We start from the raw sequence: 17,333 nt of genomic DNA, 5'->3' as shown, positions 1-17,333 counted from the left end.
TTAATTACATGATGTGGCGATTAATTACTGTAATCTAATAACAAAAATGTAACATTCTATATATATATATATATATATATATATATATATATATATATATATTTATATATAGATTATGAAAATAAGTATATATTAATACATCTCGTTATATATGTATTTATTCATGTAAATTTTATTAAATATTAAATTATATTACATTATATTTTTATTTATTTATATTAAATGCATATAAAATATATTGGATATTACATTTATATATGATTAAATTTAATATATTTTACATATCAATAAATTACATACAAATGTAAGAATTTGAAATCATTATTAATATGAAAGAATTATATAAATTATATATGTATTTTTTTAATTATTATTCATGATATGGCAATTGCAATTCAATTATTAAACTGAAGATATAATTGAAGACATAATTTTTTTTTAATATTATTCATTTACATATTACACAATTTATATATGGTTCAGAGAGTGTGATTATAGGATTTAGTGTGTTTGTGTGTGTGTGTTTTAGTTAATCACAGTTAACATATTAAATTGACATCCCTAGTTCTCAAATATCTTACTATGATTACCGAGAGCCCAGTTAATCAGTAAAACAAAATGTGGTTCCAACTGGGAGGGAGGGAGCATGGCCGATGACAATTACACCTGGGGGATCGCATTAGAGCAACTGCTATCACATTCAATTAGTGCTGGGGTAAAAACAGCACCTGATTTAGTGTTAATGGAGATAGGTCCTCATGCATAAATCTCTCGTCTCTCTCTTCTACCAACCTGTTTATTGCACATTAATTAATAAAGTGACCTCACCTTCACTCAGGATCTCTGCTCAGTCAACCTCAGAGACCACAATCGGCCATCTTATTAAAAGCAGTTGCAGCATGCTGCCCAGCAGCCGGCCAAGAGAACCTTGTCATGACAGTCAATGCAGGCCGATTAATTACATTCTCATGGCTGCTGGTATTTTCCTCTATCAGCACGTGTGATAAAGGCATTTCTTTATCAGTTGCAACATGTTTCCATGCTTTCACAGTCTTGGCAGAGGGGAGTGCAATACAGTAGATACGGCAGTCTTTTACTTAAAAACAGCCATCCATAGCTGGACCCGAGATATGAGTACAGACAGAGGCCTTTTGGGCAGAGCTTAGCATCATGGGAAACAAGAATTTCTGTCCATTCAGGCCCAGAAATAAAAATTGTTCAATCATTTACTCACCCTCATGTCATTCAAAACTTGTATGACTTTCTTTCATATACGAAACACTAAGAACATTTTGAATAATGTTTCACTCTTTTGAATGCAGTTACAATGAATGGAAAGTAGAGCTTTCATGCTTCAAAAAGGACACAAAAGTACAATAAAAGCATAATAAAGGTATAAAAAAGGTTTGTACCATTTATGTTTCACATATAAAAGTCTCGGTATAGCTTTGTGTAGGAAAAAGACTGAAACTTATTTTTCCTACAGTGTCACTGACAACTGAATCAGCTCATGCAAACGAATCATTCAGTTTGGATCAATTCATTGTACATTTTGTATTATTTTTTTGTCATCACTATATATAATAGTCTTTCTACTTCAAAATTCCAACTTTATATTCATTTTAACGATCTAAACGCAAAGTGTAAAGCGCACGGCGCAGGTGCACTCAGGGCGTGTCCAAATCCACTTTTGGTATTTTAACGACGGAAAAATGGTTGGCGCGCGCATGGTCTAAACGAGTTGTCCCTATTCTCTTAATGTTTTTTGGGGCGTAACGTGCAATAAACCAATCAGAATCTCATCTTCCATTCCCTTTAAGAGCCAGTTGTGCTCGTGCCATGGGGGATTTGCTATTTACACGGTGGAATTTGGCAAGCGCAAAGACAGAACCTGTCTCCGGACTGAAACTAGCAAACACACTTTCGCTGTGCCTTGTGTCGCATTCCGCTGGGTGTATGATAGGGCCCAATGTTACTTGCCTTTTGTCATTAATTGTGTGAATTCATTGAGTAAAAATTGTTTTAGATCAAAATTTTCTTCAGTGTAGGAAAGCTAGAATGGATGTTTTCAGAATTTTTATCAGTGAATAATGATAAAAGAATTCACTTTCATTATAATGAAAAAGTGGATTTTCAAAAAAAAAACAGTCATACAGATTTGTTGATGACAACTTTTATTTTTGGCCGAACTATTCCTCTAAAGTTGATCAGTAAACTGCTCTCTTTTTTCCAGAGAACCGAAGGAACATTGTTAATGTCAGGTACAGAACAGCACTTTCTGTGAATAGTGGTAAAAATTCCCTGGTGATTGGTGCTGGGGCAAGTGCACCAACTTTATTAGTCTGCTCCATCTCCTCCTAGTTTTTATTTACTGCCCTCACATTCCTTCAACAGCCTTATGATTGTTATTCTGCTTCCAGCTCAGTGTCTTGCAGGTAACCTATATTCCCCAACTGTGGCCAGTAACATTTCAATCACCAGTAAAAAGTGCTTATTTGCTGCTGACTCGTTGGCTGTTCTTTCATTTCCTTGCATATACACATATACATATTGGTTCTCAGAGGGGCAGATATCAAATACTCCATTACAACAGCAAGCTTTCCTACAGCTGCACTTCAAGGTCAGCCGGCACTCAAATGTGAAGGAAAAAATCTGAATAATAAACAACGTCAGTCATATCTCTATCAGACTGTACCTGAAACATAAAGATAAGGCCATTTATGAGTCTCCCCTCTACATGGAGTGAGGAAAATTAAATTAATTTTGGCCACAAGTACATCATGCACCCACTCATGTGGGTATTACTACCGACAGCGACTCAGATACAAGCTGAACAAATGCACACAAACACAGCTGGGGTCTTAGTGAGGAAGAGGCTGTGGTCTGAATGGGCCTGAATAATTAACGGTGATAATAATAGAATTCACTTGTGGTGGAGAGTGTGGCTGTGTACACTGCACTAAATGAACAACGTTTCCTTCCGTATGGTTAGCTGTTTGCAGCCGCTCTCATTATTGTCTCTTTCCATTGACACCTGCTCCAGGGGGCCGGACCCATCAACATTGCTGTGATGCTTTAATGGGTGGATTTTAAAAACTACAATGATTATTTCCAGCTGGAATAACCAAGCCAATCCTGTTCAAGGTGGTTAAGTTTGTTATCTGGTCAACGATGGTCTATCATCTCTAAATTGCTTGTCCAACATGATCTATGGGGTCTAAACCAGTCTCACAATTTCAGTCAATCTCAATTTTCAGTTGAGTAAGCAATTAGAGAAAATTGGACCAGCTTTAAAACTTTTTTTTTTGCTGGATTTGTTTTCAGTTGCTTGTGTTTTTATAAATAACTAAATAAATAATTAAATACTTACTACAAAAAAATAAAAATAATAAAATATTACATTTAATAAAGCTTGAAAAATTAAATAAAAATAAATTAAATATTTACATATATAATTTACTTTCTAATTATATATGGATTATATATGGGGTATACTATGATTGATTATATATAATTAGAAATAATATTAAAAAAATATCTAAATTGTAATGCTTAATTTATATTTTTATTTATACTTTATATTTTTCAAGTTTATTACTTTCAATTATTATTTTTTTTCGGATTACAAAATAATGAATTACCTTTTATTTCCAAGCCTATTATTACCTTCTACACATAGAACATCAAGGTTGTCATTCCAAAAAAATTCTGGCAAGCGCATGCATTTCTAAAATCCTCTATTTCTAGTCCTGAATCAACATTAACAGTTTTAAGATTTCACCGTGTATGCACGAAAACCAGACTTTTTTGGTCCCAGCTAAACCTGTTTCCGTGGGTTAAATCTCTGTGGGTAGTTAATCTGATGTTCCAGAAGCCTGTGAGGAGAGAGATATCACTCTCATATGTCATTTACTATCTGCCAACATATATAGCATGATAAATAAAGAGCAGCTGTGGCTTCTAGCGATCTGAGATTAAGTCTACTGCTACCAAATGACCGCCAGCATCCATTTCAAACTCTTCACTGGAGGCATTGCCAACGCACACACATGTACTGTATAAACTGCAAACGCATGACACTTTTGTCGACACAATAGCTCCACCTCATTCTCTCTGAACTTAAAAGTGAAAGGGACAGGCTTTACAAAGGGCTCCAAGTTTAGTAAAAAAAAAGTCTCCTTAATATTCCTCTCCCATGCACAAAGACAGCCGTCAAAAATTATTTACAAGCCTTTTGTGGAGAACACACATACAGTACACATGCGTTTGTTTGGAGGGTGAGCAGGCCTCTGCAGACTTATCTGGAGCATGCTTACAAAAGCCAGACAAAAAACCCATGACTCATGCAAACAATTATTGTGAAGGATGCTGCCCTCTTTAATTCTAACTTAAGTGCATCGTTTCAAAAAAAGGTTGTGGAGGAGGAAAATTACAGTCCTCTCTCGAAATATCGGTGGAGTGCTTAAGTGCAGGGGTGGACAAGGATGAAAAGCAGTGAGGGAGTGAGTGGCATCAATGTGTGAGTGTGTGTGTGTGTGTGTGTGTGTGGACTCACCACATGGTCCTTTGTGCTGCATCTGTATCTGTTTCTGAAGGGCACATCCCATGGCCTTCATTTGACATGAGCTGCTGTAAGTGTGCCCGTCGCTGCCACAAACAGGGTCTTGGTCATGTGGACATGCATCTGAGCACTCGCACACAGGCTCGCTGTTCTTAACCACACACACGGCTCCAAACTCGCAGGTCTTCTTCAGGCAGGGGCTCTCCAGGTTAAGATCTGCCCCAAAAAGCAGAGAAACAAGTTATCATTCTACTTAGATGAAGATGGGAAAGACAAGGAAGAGGGGAAAAATAAAGGTAGCTAAAACCAGATGTCACTCCCCTTCCCAGTGCTTAATCAGGTTTCGCTTCACTATTACAAGAGTGACAGCCGGATACTACATTTAAATTGTCACCATCCATGTTCCACGTTTACACCTTTGAGACACCAAAATGCTGCTATGCTTATCTCTATATAAACATTTCAGGATCTGGAGTGACTCCAGTTTTCCATTCACAGACAGTAAAATAATTTAACAGATTTAATAACTCATTTAAATGTGGTTTTCGTACCCATAACCACTGCAGTGTGCATGTGAAATATCATTTCTCCTTTACACCTGTGACACACCAAACCGTTGCTATGAACTCTATATCAAACATTTCAGGATCTGGAGTGACTCCTGTTTTCCGTTCACATATGGTACAATAATTTAATGGATTAATTAAATGCATTTAAATGTGGTTTTCACACCCATAGCCACTGCAGTGGGTATGTGACCAATGATTTTGTAGAAATACTTGATTCTCTTTAAAGTTTTGGACACAAAACGCAAAATTTTTTCTCACACCACAATATCTTGTGGTCTGAGAAAATGTTATACAAACTGCTTGCTAAACAGATATGCACTCTGAGTACTACTCACATCTCATTTCATGCATAACTAACCAAGCATCCCTCAACTACAGACAGAAGGCAAAAAAAAAAAAAACAGACAGACAAGTATAACACAAAGCATCATCCCAGCAAAAAGAGAGCTCTATTTAATAATTTAGTGCACTGGGCTACAGCACAGATATGAAATATGAACATGAAAGAGAGTAAGTTCATTAACTGCTGCAGTTAGTAGACAGAGGGCCGAGGGACATTGGGATTGAGCACAAAACAGAGGGAAGTTTTGATGCCAAAACAGAGGGAAAGAGAAAGTAGAGAATGAGAGAGAAGTAGGTCAGTGGTGAACCAGCCTAGCTCACGGTCCTCAATGGTCTCATTTTGCTCAATCAGGAGGAAGTTTTATTAAAACAGGTAAAAAATTAATGCACAAAAAGGATGGAGACGGATGGAGGAATCTCTAGGGGAGATTCTGTAAAAGCAATGACCCTCATTTCATTCCAAACCTGTTTAATGTTCTTTCTGCTATATAAAACAAAAAGAGATGTTGAACAAAATGTTCATGGTGCTCTTTATCACACAATGAAGTTTGTTAGATTATATTGTAAAGAAAATAACTGTGAACATAGTGCCTAAAATCTTTTTTGTGTTCTACAGAGAGTCATATGGATTTGGCATGACATGAGGATGAGTAAATGTTGATATACATATATTTTTTAGATGAGGTGGTTTTATAAACCAATGCACAACATGCTGCACATTTGTATGCTTGAGCCGAGGGCTGAGAAATGCTAGAGGAGTAAACGTGATGTGTTTGCACTTTCACACTAAGATTAAAGACATGTCAAAATAAAGGGCAGCCCTTCAAGCACGCTCAGTATTGTGTGATAGGTAAAATGACATTGTGATGGCAAATGTTTGCAGGTGCTTGCTGGTCGGCATATGTGAGTGTGTGTGTGTACAGTATACAAGACTACATGTTCTTGACTGTTTGTTTGTTAGTGTGTCTTTTGACATGAATGTACATATAAATGAGAACCCCTCCATCTTCAACGTTTGTTTTTGGAATGTGTGTGTGTGTGTGTGTGTGCCCCCTACCCGTGATGCACACAGTGCTGTCACAGCAGTAATTTATTCTAAGATTAGATGCTATCGTTTCCAAGTAATATTACAGACACTCAGATACATTTAATACTGGAAACAAGCAGCTATCGTACCACCTTCAGATAAATCAAATACGTTGCTCTCTGTAAAAATTTACTTTCTTTTCCAACATGATACAAACAAATAAAGGACAAAATAATGAGATTTATTTTTATGCCATTTCAAGCTTCTTGAAGTGAGAAGAGACTTGCTCTAAAACACTATGCTGCTTAAATAGGCAGCATTTCCAAGCACACTAGTTAGGCCGGCGACACACTGGATGCGTGGCGCAAGCATCTCAGCTGCGTGGCGTGTCCGTTTTTAATTCGCCTCCCATGTTAACAGGTTAGAGCTTGCAGACTGCCTGCGTGAGACGCACGGAAAACGCATGCATGCTAGAAATAGAACCGACGCCTATTTTTCACACAACACACAAGCGTGTTTGAAGCGTTTCCAGGCAAAATAGAATAGGAAAATATGTTTATATGTCATTTTGAACACAAATACATATTAATTCATGACACTTTTATTTTTGAAAGTCTATAGGTTGACATATTCAGATATAAATGTAATTTAAAAAATAAATTAATAATTAACGATTTTCAAATATAGTACCTGTCAAACATAGTCCATTTTGCCGTCAATACTGTTGTCGGTGTCCTTTATCAGTAGGCTTTATATTTATGCTCAACATGAAGTATAGATATTGTTGTCGTGATGACAAGAGCCTGGTCTTTCGGGGGCCTCCCTCTATGTCACCTACAGCAGCAGCAGCGCGCCAGCGCTGCGTCAGGCACGATTCTGGTGTGTAAAGGCACAGAAAACGCGAAGCAGTCGCCACGCAGCTGACACGCAGCAGAAACGACACGCTCACGCCACGCAGCCAGTGTGTCACCGGCCTTAGAGCAACATGATTTAGGGGGAAAAAAAAAGTCTAAATTGTTATTTTTCGAATAAATTGTGATTTAAAATGCAAAAAAAAAAAAAAAAAAAAAAAAAACCTGTGCCAGGTTTGCTAAGATTCCCTTATGAAAATTAACTATGGTTTTATTATAGTAAAAGTGTAGTAGCCATGCTTTCTTGTTGATTTTTTTTTTGGGGGGGGGGGGGGGGGGGGGGTATATTGACTACAATTTGTAAAACTGCAGTTTTACTACAAATATCATAGTTAAACTATTGGTTAGTGTAGCAAAACCATGGTTAGTTTGTGGTTACCATGGTTTTTTGGTTTCATATGTAGGAACATAAAATAAATGCCTAATGACGTTGATAATAATAAACTTAATTTTCAGTCAGTACTAAAAAATATATAAATAAAAATAGTTCAGTATAACTAAAATAAAAAAATAAAAATCAATAATTTGGCTGCAAATTTTTAAGTGCTAAGCATTTTCACGCTTAGAGAATCAGTGTTAGCAAAGCAGCATGGAAGTTAAAATGTTCTCTTAGAAACTGATTATGTAAACAGAAGGCAGCTCATTAGGTTTAGCAATAGCAAACAGAGCTAGAGACTTAGCCTGTGCTTTAAATACTACTTAGCAAGAGTGAGACCATCAAACAGTCTCAAGGCTTGAGTGAACTGCAAGAGGCTGGGGGAAAGATTTGAACGTAACCCTTCTCTAACCTCTTCCTGGTGCTCACTTATAATCCCACCTCACATCTGAAGACGGCAGCTAGGGTGAAGCGCATAACAAACACACATGAAGCACAGAGTGCATAAGAAGACCATGATTAGTACTCCAAAGCATGTATTTCATGACAAAAAAACAAGCGGTGCCCCACACACACATCTCTTTTAAAACCACACATGCAACTGCTCGTCTAAACCAATGAAAATAAAAACTGCAGTGGGGAGTATAAGCAGGTTACCTTCACGACCGCTGTGTTCCTGTGCCAATCTAAAAGTGTCCTACAGTAGAAGCTCCTCTAAGAGAATGTTTCCAGGTATTGATTTCTCTGCTGAGAACGAGAGCTTAAAATATGTCTTGAACTTGACCGTAACTTTGTAAACAGTGGATTGTTGCCTAATTTCACAGGCCTTGAAAACAGGCTTTTCCTCCAGAACTTCTCTCTCAGCGCCTCTCCATCTGTGCCCTCTAAGCACCCGGCTGGAGGACGACGAGATCAGGCTCATCAGTAAAGCCCTCATGACCTTCAAAATGCTTCAATGACCCATTTCCCAAGGCGCAGGCTCCTAAAACCCAAACCGCAGCCTTCGATAATGCTTTGTCCCAAGCCACCCTTTGTTTTCTTACAAAGATGACAGAATCGCTCTCCTTAAAACAAATAATGCAAAAAGTAGATATGAAAAGAAACGTTCACTTGTTCAGTTTCTCATTTTCAGTTTTCGTCTCTAGGGGATGAGAAAAAAAACCTTCCAGATATAATAAGTCAAGGAAGGGAAAGTTCTCCTTGAAATAATGTTACATGCAGGCACGATTACATACTTCATAAAAAAAGCAGCCTGGCTTTGGTTATTGAGATGGCTTGCATATTCTCTCAGAAAAAATGAGCCCTTTTCAGAGCCTCTTTGAAATAGTAGGATGCCATCCCCGAGGCCTGTGCTGCAGTGCCAGTTTTCAAGGACTCCAGCTGTAGCTGGATGACAGCCATATGTCTCGACGGGACTGCCACTGGGACACAATGCATGTAAAAATGAGCACATTTGAAGTTTTTTCAGAGGTTAACGTATGTAAAAGGAAGGAAAGCTGCATAAGTAAAAAGTAAGCGACGTTGGAAAGTGGTGGTGTACGTTAATTAGGAGCCTGCATGAGAGCGTGAGAGTGTGTGAAAAAGCGGGTCTAATAATGAGAAGGTGTGAAGAAACAGCTGGGTAATTGCCACGATCAGGCCTGAGAATCTCCCACACCTCCAACCCCTGTGGTGTTATATAATATGCACGATTTGGCTCCGCCTCCTGCTCCACATCCACACTGCAATTTTATATTACAATATGCATTCGTTCTAGTAGCGCTTAATTACTACTGCCACTGAAACATGATGTTAAGGACTATTAGCACATAGTACAAGATTCTCCTATTGTGTTGGCTTCACTACATGCTTTATCCTGACATGTCGCCCACCCAAGGGATACTCTCACTCACATTTCACCACTGTTATGTGCTATTTAAAGAGCAGATCTCTTACGCCAATGAAGATTTATTTAACTTGGTTTAAAGGGCTGTCAGAACGCAAACAGTCAGCCAACACACACTTCAGGGGGTCCGGTAAGCTTCTTCAGCTCAGCTCTGGTGCAAACTTGGCGCACAGTGTGAACGCAGAGAATTATTCCTACGATCTGCTTTTTGCACGCTCATGCATATGGAGATCTCTAGGCCTCGTATCAGGATTACAGGGCGTGCGTGAATCGTGATACAAACAGTCGCAAAAGCATCTCCTCCATCTCTCTGCTCACTGGCATCTTGCCAATATGAGAGGAGTTTGCGAGTGTCGGCATGCTGTTCGTGTCTCACTTTTTGTGTGTCTGCATATCAGAAACAGCGACTTCCCCCGCCACGTCCCTCTCAGTTCTGTCTTTCTCTCTTTCGTTCCCTACCTTCCACTTCAGCTTGAGGGGAAACATTTATAAGCGTGTAGGAGAAGGTGCAAGGAAAAGGGAGAGAAGAAAATATTAGCATGACACAAGCAGTAATCCCCCCAGAGGCGGTGTTTGGTTTCTGAAGGAGTACTTATCACCTAACAATGGCTTCAAGGGCATAGAAACTTTCTCCCCACGCATTAAGAATTTAACCAAGGAACTAATTCCATTGCCCTCTCCACACTGCAATGGAGGAAACGGATGAGGTGAGACACCGTGAAACTGGACAAGCAAGAGGATTGGAGAGGAGAGAGAGAACAAGAGACCGAGAGAGGGAGAGAGAGAAGGGAGGACAAAATAAACCACACAAAATATTAGCTCGCTATCTAATGTTGGACACATTAAAAATAGCGAGGGTTGGCAAAATTCTGAATTTAGGAATAGGCTTTCAATTTATGATTGGGAATTTGAATTGAACTGGCTGCATCACATAGGATTTGAAATTTAAATTGGAATGAAAGGGAGAGAAATGTACTTAATTGCAATTCAAAGTAATTTAACAAACAAATCACATAATCATTAATTTGAACTTAATAGTGTTCCAGTAGCTCAATTGGTATCAAGCGCAAGGTTGGGGGTTCGATTCCCCGGGAACGCATGATAGGTAAAAAATTGATAGCCTTTGTGCACTGTAAGTCGCTCTGGATAAAAGCATCTGCTAAATGCATAAATTTAAATTTAATAGCTTTATGTTTAACATAAAAAATATATTTATTATAAAACTAATTATATTTATGATAAATTATGTATACATAATATTTATAAGATTTATAAATATTATAAATTATAATTAATTAAGTGTTCCTTCACCATGGTTCTTTAAAAGAAATATATATATATATAGAAAATAATATTTACGTCAAAAATCATAATAATCTAACATTTAATACATTCTGTTTATTAACGAAAAAATGAATATATTATATATTTATATAATCTTTATATATATATATATTCACACACACACACACACACACACACACACACACACACACACACACATTTATATCTAATAATAATAATAATAATAACAATAATAAAATTGTCACACTTTGTGTATGATAAAGTTTATGCATTATATATATATATATATATATATATATATATATAAATATAATATAATATACAATATAAATTATCACACTTTGTGTATGATAAAGTTTATGCATAATATATATATATATATATATATATATAAAAAAAATTTTTTTATTTTTTTTTTTTTGATTCAAATTACAAATCTGCACCCAGTTTGCTACCTCAGTTCAAATTCAGGAACTGAACTGGAATTTTGAAATCATTCATAATTCAGCTCTGAATGACATAGAAGCCTGAAAATTTAGCACAGAGTGAAACGGATCCACAGATCCCTTCAGCAGAAGGTCGTCACACAGGCAGACGATAAGACAAGCACTGCACATAGCACTCTGAACAGAGAAGAAAGGGAAGCAGAGGAGGATGAGGGAATGAGAGAAAATGAGGGGAAAGGCAGACCTGCACTACGGAAGCATACTCTACAAAGAGCCTACTAACAAACACACATAACAGAAACCGACGCTTTCCAACTTACAACAGCGACCCAGATACAACCCTTCCACCTCACACCGCGAGGTGCAAAGGTTCATTCTAATTATAATCACGTTTCCCTGGCTCTTCAATCTACTCGTCTAATTGGATTTATTATGCACATCTCACTAGGACCTCCAAAGTTCAATGGGTGCTTAATGTTTTTTCTAAAGTTTATGCCGTTTTCAGCAAGAGATGCTAATCAAATAAATATGCTAATGATAAATATTAATCAGAGTGCATTGTCACCTGGGGCGTTGATTCCCAGGCACCTCTTTTCACATAGCTCTTGCTCAATGACACTGTCAGTAAGTCTGATCCCATTGTTAGTCTTTATGAGTTACTGCCATGGGAACAGAGAGAGACAGGGAATGACAGAAAGCTGGTATATTCTGAGAGTCTGTTCACTTCACACATGCTATGAAACATCCTCCGGACTAAAATGACAGCTGTGTATTTAGGTCAGCTTCATTTGCAGGATCCATCTTGCTCTGCTTAGAGAAACGGGCTGCTTTCTTTCCTTATCATTAGGAGTCCATTACGGCTGGCACACCCACCGAGTTACAGAGTTCTGAAATTACATTGGATGGAGTAGAGCCATGATAATGCACAAAGATCATCATTCAAGGTCTCATAGTCTTCAGCCAGAGCAGACACTGTATTTTATTTGAAGTAAAAGAAAATGAGGCTGTGAAGAACAGAAATAGCCATTTAAATATATAGTGCTGTCGTTTACCTAGATAACGTTTGTTCAACCACTGAAACCTGGAAAACACATTCCCAGTAGACATAATACAAGTGTTGTGGAAATTGTAAAGACAAGCTTAAGACTTAATTTAGACAAAATAGGACAACAAAAACAGTATATATTATCATCTGATAATACCATAGTACTATCATATTCAACTGTATAATACCATGATCATTACAATACCATATACTGAATAGATTGTATTTAAATATGGATATAAATAAGGATGTTATGGTATTACCATATGATACCATAACTACACCATGCTTCTGCAACTTCCTGTGACTGCCCTCATAAGAAAATTTTAATATACAGCACAATTTATGGGCCAATGGTGGCTTTAAAAAAAAAAAAAAAAAAAAAAAAAAAAAAAAATTATATATAAATATATATATATATATAATTATTTTTTTCTGTTTTTTGTATTTTTAAATCAGAACAACTAGATTTGGCTAAAAACACAGCTGTAAAAAATGTTTAATGCAACAAGTAGTTTTTTTATGTAATTATGGTTAAAGTGAAAGTAAAAAAAAATTATATTTAAGTACTCTCATTATATGTACCAATATAACAATTTATTTTACTTTATTTCATATGGAGACCTCCAGTTGTCTAATGACATGCTCTTCATGAACTTAATGACAAAATAAAAAGCACATTCATCACAACGCTGCTCAATTTTACATCGGCAGCAAAAACCCTGTGAACTAAATATGAATATTCATTACAATCGCCCAACCGTATCTAGTATCTTTTTCCTTTTGTCACTCCTAAACTGACTTTGACACAGGTGTTCTTAGACCCATCTGCTGCCTCACATATCCAAACAACAGACCAAAAACCTACGCTGACATTAAAAAGACCTGAACTCTCTATACACAACCTTATTTTAATGCTCCATCAACAAAATGCAGGTAGACTTTCAGATGAGGAACCACAGTGTAGTCTTATGTATCTTCAGTCCTTTGTTCTCAATCTTTAGAGTTTCACAATGTTTTCTGTTTTTCTTAGGAGCTGCAGTCTCTTGTTGACCTTTCTCAGTACTACACGTATCTTTGATTTTTGAGCGAATCTTGTCTCTCGAAGAGCGCTGCTGACACAGTGACCCAGCTCTGCGTGCCTCCAAAGAACACAGGAAGCAAATGAAACTATGTCAGACACTGGGAAAAGTACTGATATGCTCAGCGTTTGAAATGACTCATGTACACACATAGCATCGCTGCTATTGATTAGCATGTGACAAGAGGTCCATTTAGAGGTTTTCCACTGTGGGAAAGGTGAGATTTGTCATGCTTGAGTGTCTTCTAAAGGACTGAAACACACTTAAGTAAAACATAGACCTCACTTGGGCCCTTGTCAGTATGAAGGCATTCTACAGAAGCTACTGTAGCTGTTAGCATTCATTTCATGTGACTATCCTGAACATCTAATGGGAACACGCTAACAAGCAAAACCTGGTCTAGATGGATATAACAGAAAAAGAGAAAGAAAAGACAAAGAAAGTGACAAAAGCAAAACAAGGCAACCAAGCAAAGCAACTTTTTTCTGCATTTACACATTACACAACTGGGAGCAGGTGTCCAAAGCACAAGAGTTTCACTCATCAATACTCTGTATCTTCCTCGGCATGAAAGGCAGTCAGCCTAGCTCAGGTCCGCAACAGAGCTTTTCATGTTTAATTAATGTTCTGTTTGTGGATTATGCAAATGTAAGTAAATGTATTAAAAACATACTGTAACTTGCCACCAGTGAAAGCCTAAAAGGACCAAAACATTTATTTGTCAGAAATAATGAAATAAAGTCAAAGACACAAGCACTACTCCTCTTTACATGGTAATTCATGCATCTTTTTCATTGAAGACTGGAAAACAATCCTAATAAGTCATAGAGGCTGATAGTGAGAAGAGAAAAAAGAAGAGAGAGGGAGGGAAAAAATAAAAGATGCATCCAGCGCTACAGTTGCCACATATGTGCTGCCAAGTAGTAGGACACACATGGCATTCAGAATAAATGAGAGGGATATTTCTGTACTGTTAACATGCGCTGAAAATCTGAACCCTGCCAAAACAGCCCTAGATGCACGTCCCATAATTATCACACTGTCCAGATCCTGTTTTATTCCCCTTTCAAGCCTTTTCTTTAAATAACTGCTGCAATAATTGAGGTGTTTGTTGTATTTTTGTGTAAAGTGGAGAGTAGCGCACAAAACAAGCAACCTCTGGATTACTGTACTTGCATAGTGTGCATTGAGGAATTTCTTGATTGTTTATTTTTACTTTTCATTTGGTATATACAGTATGAAAGGCGTGCACTGTGAAAAATTGGAGCGAGGAGTTGAGCAGTGCTATTTTGCCTGGAGCTAGGAGTGGATTTTTTTTGAAAGTCGGAGCGTCGAGGTTTTCACTCGCTCCAAGAACGTTCCGCTACCGCTCTGTCACAAGCACAAATTAAGCCAACTAACACATTAAACAATTAGTTACCTTGACAGATATGTGGATCACGAAGGTTAAAATGGTGATGGACAAGTGTGGGAGGTTAAAGCATGTTGTAAATTGTAGTTTGTTAATCTCCGCTCGAAACTAATGTGCTGCTACATTGCTGCACACTGACAGAGCACACAAGCTTGCTCATAACATACAGATCGTGCGCATATATACAGGAATGAAGAAAAATGGAAAAGTTACAGCATTTTCTTTCTGTTTCAGAAGTAAATTCCCTCAGCTACACCATAGTAGAGAGAGACGTTGCACAGACAAGTAAACTAAGTCAGTTAAGCAGTCATTTAATATGGACTTGGGCTAACTGTAGTGTTCCAATAAATCAAGTTAAAACTATTCTTTTAGTATTATGCACTTATTTTTCATTTAATATAACTTCAGAACAGAACAGATTTTTATAGCATTGTGAAATAATCTAGCTGTTTCTGATCAGTGGAGCAAGCAGTGGAGCAAGGAGCGGGAAATGGTGAACCCAGAGCGGAGTGAATATTGAATGCTTGGAGCGCGGAGGGGCAATTTTTGCCACTCCACTACACTCACATACTCTGTTAGCTATGTTGGCAATGTCTGGCTAACTCGCTGGGTTTCCATCAAAAGTTACAAATTTATCTTATGTTTAAAATTGTAATATTGCATAAAAGAAATTGCTAGTAAGCACCATTTCCATCCAATGTGTAAAATAAAACAAAATAATCACTTCCTGGTAAGTAGGAGAAGACACTGAATATGTAGGAGAAGACACTGAATATGCTTTTTTTATACTGTATAGAAGGGAAGTATGCACTTGGACTCAAGGGAGAATGCCAAAGGGCATCTGCGTACTTGCATAGATTCTTTTTCTGTCCTTAAGCATTTCAAGGGGGCTGTATGCATGCATCCATGCAAACAGGTAGCGGGGCAACAACAGGTTCAGAATGATTGGGAAATGATTCATCCAGACAAACAGCACTCAAAAAAAAAAAGAAGAGCTCCATGACCTCACTTCCCCTCCAAATAGTGCCATGAGGACTGGAGCTGCAGGGAGGGCCACTTCAACCATCCTCCATCACACAAACAAACAAAAGAAACAGAGACAAAGAGGTACAGGTAGAACAAAATATATCAAACCAGCCCATTGAGGGCCCCCTGAAGGAGACCCATAGGTCAGAATTCCAATAAGAAAGGTCAGAGGTTGAACTCTTCCCCGCTCGCAACAAGTGGTGTGTCCAGCGGAGACCCTGAGCAGACGTCAGATTGACAAAGACAGACAGAGAGACACACTGCAACAGAAAAAACAGTTTAAAGACAGCCAAAAAAGGACACAAAAGGACAAAGGGGGAAATGACGAGACATTTGAACATGGAAGGATTTGAACGTGGTTGATTGGCACTAGAGGGGTAAGGACATGAATGAAACATGAAGTCAGTGTTTCATGTGTCATCAGAGCTGATGGTAAAATGAAAACGGCGTGGAAATGAACGAGAATGAGCACCTTCCACAATAGTATCCCGCAGGACACAACCAAACACAAGCAGACATACAATGCTTATCTGTACGGAACTATCCCACAATTCCCCACACTCACCACAGGGCCCTGGTTGCTTGATGGGAATGTCTGTTTCGGCCCGGCACTCTTCTAGTTTCCTTTCGCAGTCGTTGGGGTATGTCTTTCCATCCATTCCGCACAGGGGCTTGTATGTGCCGTCACATTGTATGGGGTCGCAGGAACACTGAAACTCTCCGTTTTCCAGCAAACATATGGCGTTGAACAGACAACCATTCGGACAGCCCCCTGGAGACCGGAGACACACATGTACATGCGTCAACAATGTGAAGAAAGGCAGTAAGCGTCCTGGTGCAAATCAACACTGACTGGAGGCATCTCTCTTTCTCTCTCGCGCAATCAGACATCGGATATTGACTCAGTCAGGGGTTTTGAATTAATTACCATGCCTGATTATTTAATCAATTATCTAATTCCATTCAGATTGATTTTTTTATAGAGTTGTGTTAGGCTGTCACAGACTGGCAAAGGTGGTCTGTAATTAAAGCAGCCTTTCATCCGTTTGAGAAAATTAAGAGACCTACAGTTATTGTACAATCTGAGTTTGATTTATGTTTGATAACATTATTCAACCTATCTTTAACGATGCTGATGAAAGGAAGCTAGGAAGCTATAGGAATGGAAGTGGAATTTCGTGAACTTCTGGATTTACTCCACATGAAATGGCTTTCACAACCTTATTACTTCCACAGTGTGACGAATTTGTGAGTAAAAAAAGAATATTTAATAAGAAAAAATCTAGGACAAGACATTATTTCATCCACTGGGAATCGACTGGATTGCGAAAACTGGGAGTTCCACAC

General features: G+C 37.9%; 1 protein-coding gene across 1 annotated transcript in view; it reads right to left on the bottom strand.

Moving 5' to 3' along the window:
• The window catches only part of LOC132129020 (agrin-like), a 268,355-nt gene that overhangs the window by 62,272 nt on the left and 188,750 nt on the right, over positions 1–17,333 (bottom strand). Inside the window, exons 8-9 of the mRNA XM_059540418.1 lie at positions 16,552–16,758; positions 4,556–4,777 (exon numbers count right to left, since the gene is read on the bottom strand). Coding sequence (XP_059396401.1) covers positions 4,556–4,777; positions 16,552–16,758 — 429 coding nt within the window. The remainder of the gene's footprint in view (positions 1–4,555; positions 4,778–16,551; positions 16,759–17,333) is intronic.

Source organism: Carassius carassius, chromosome 46, assembly GCF_963082965.1.
Source record: "Carassius carassius chromosome 46, fCarCar2.1, whole genome shotgun sequence".
Lineage (NCBI taxonomy): Eukaryota > Metazoa > Chordata > Actinopteri > Cypriniformes > Cyprinidae > Carassius > Carassius carassius.
This window is presented reverse-complemented; position numbering and strand designations above follow the sequence as displayed.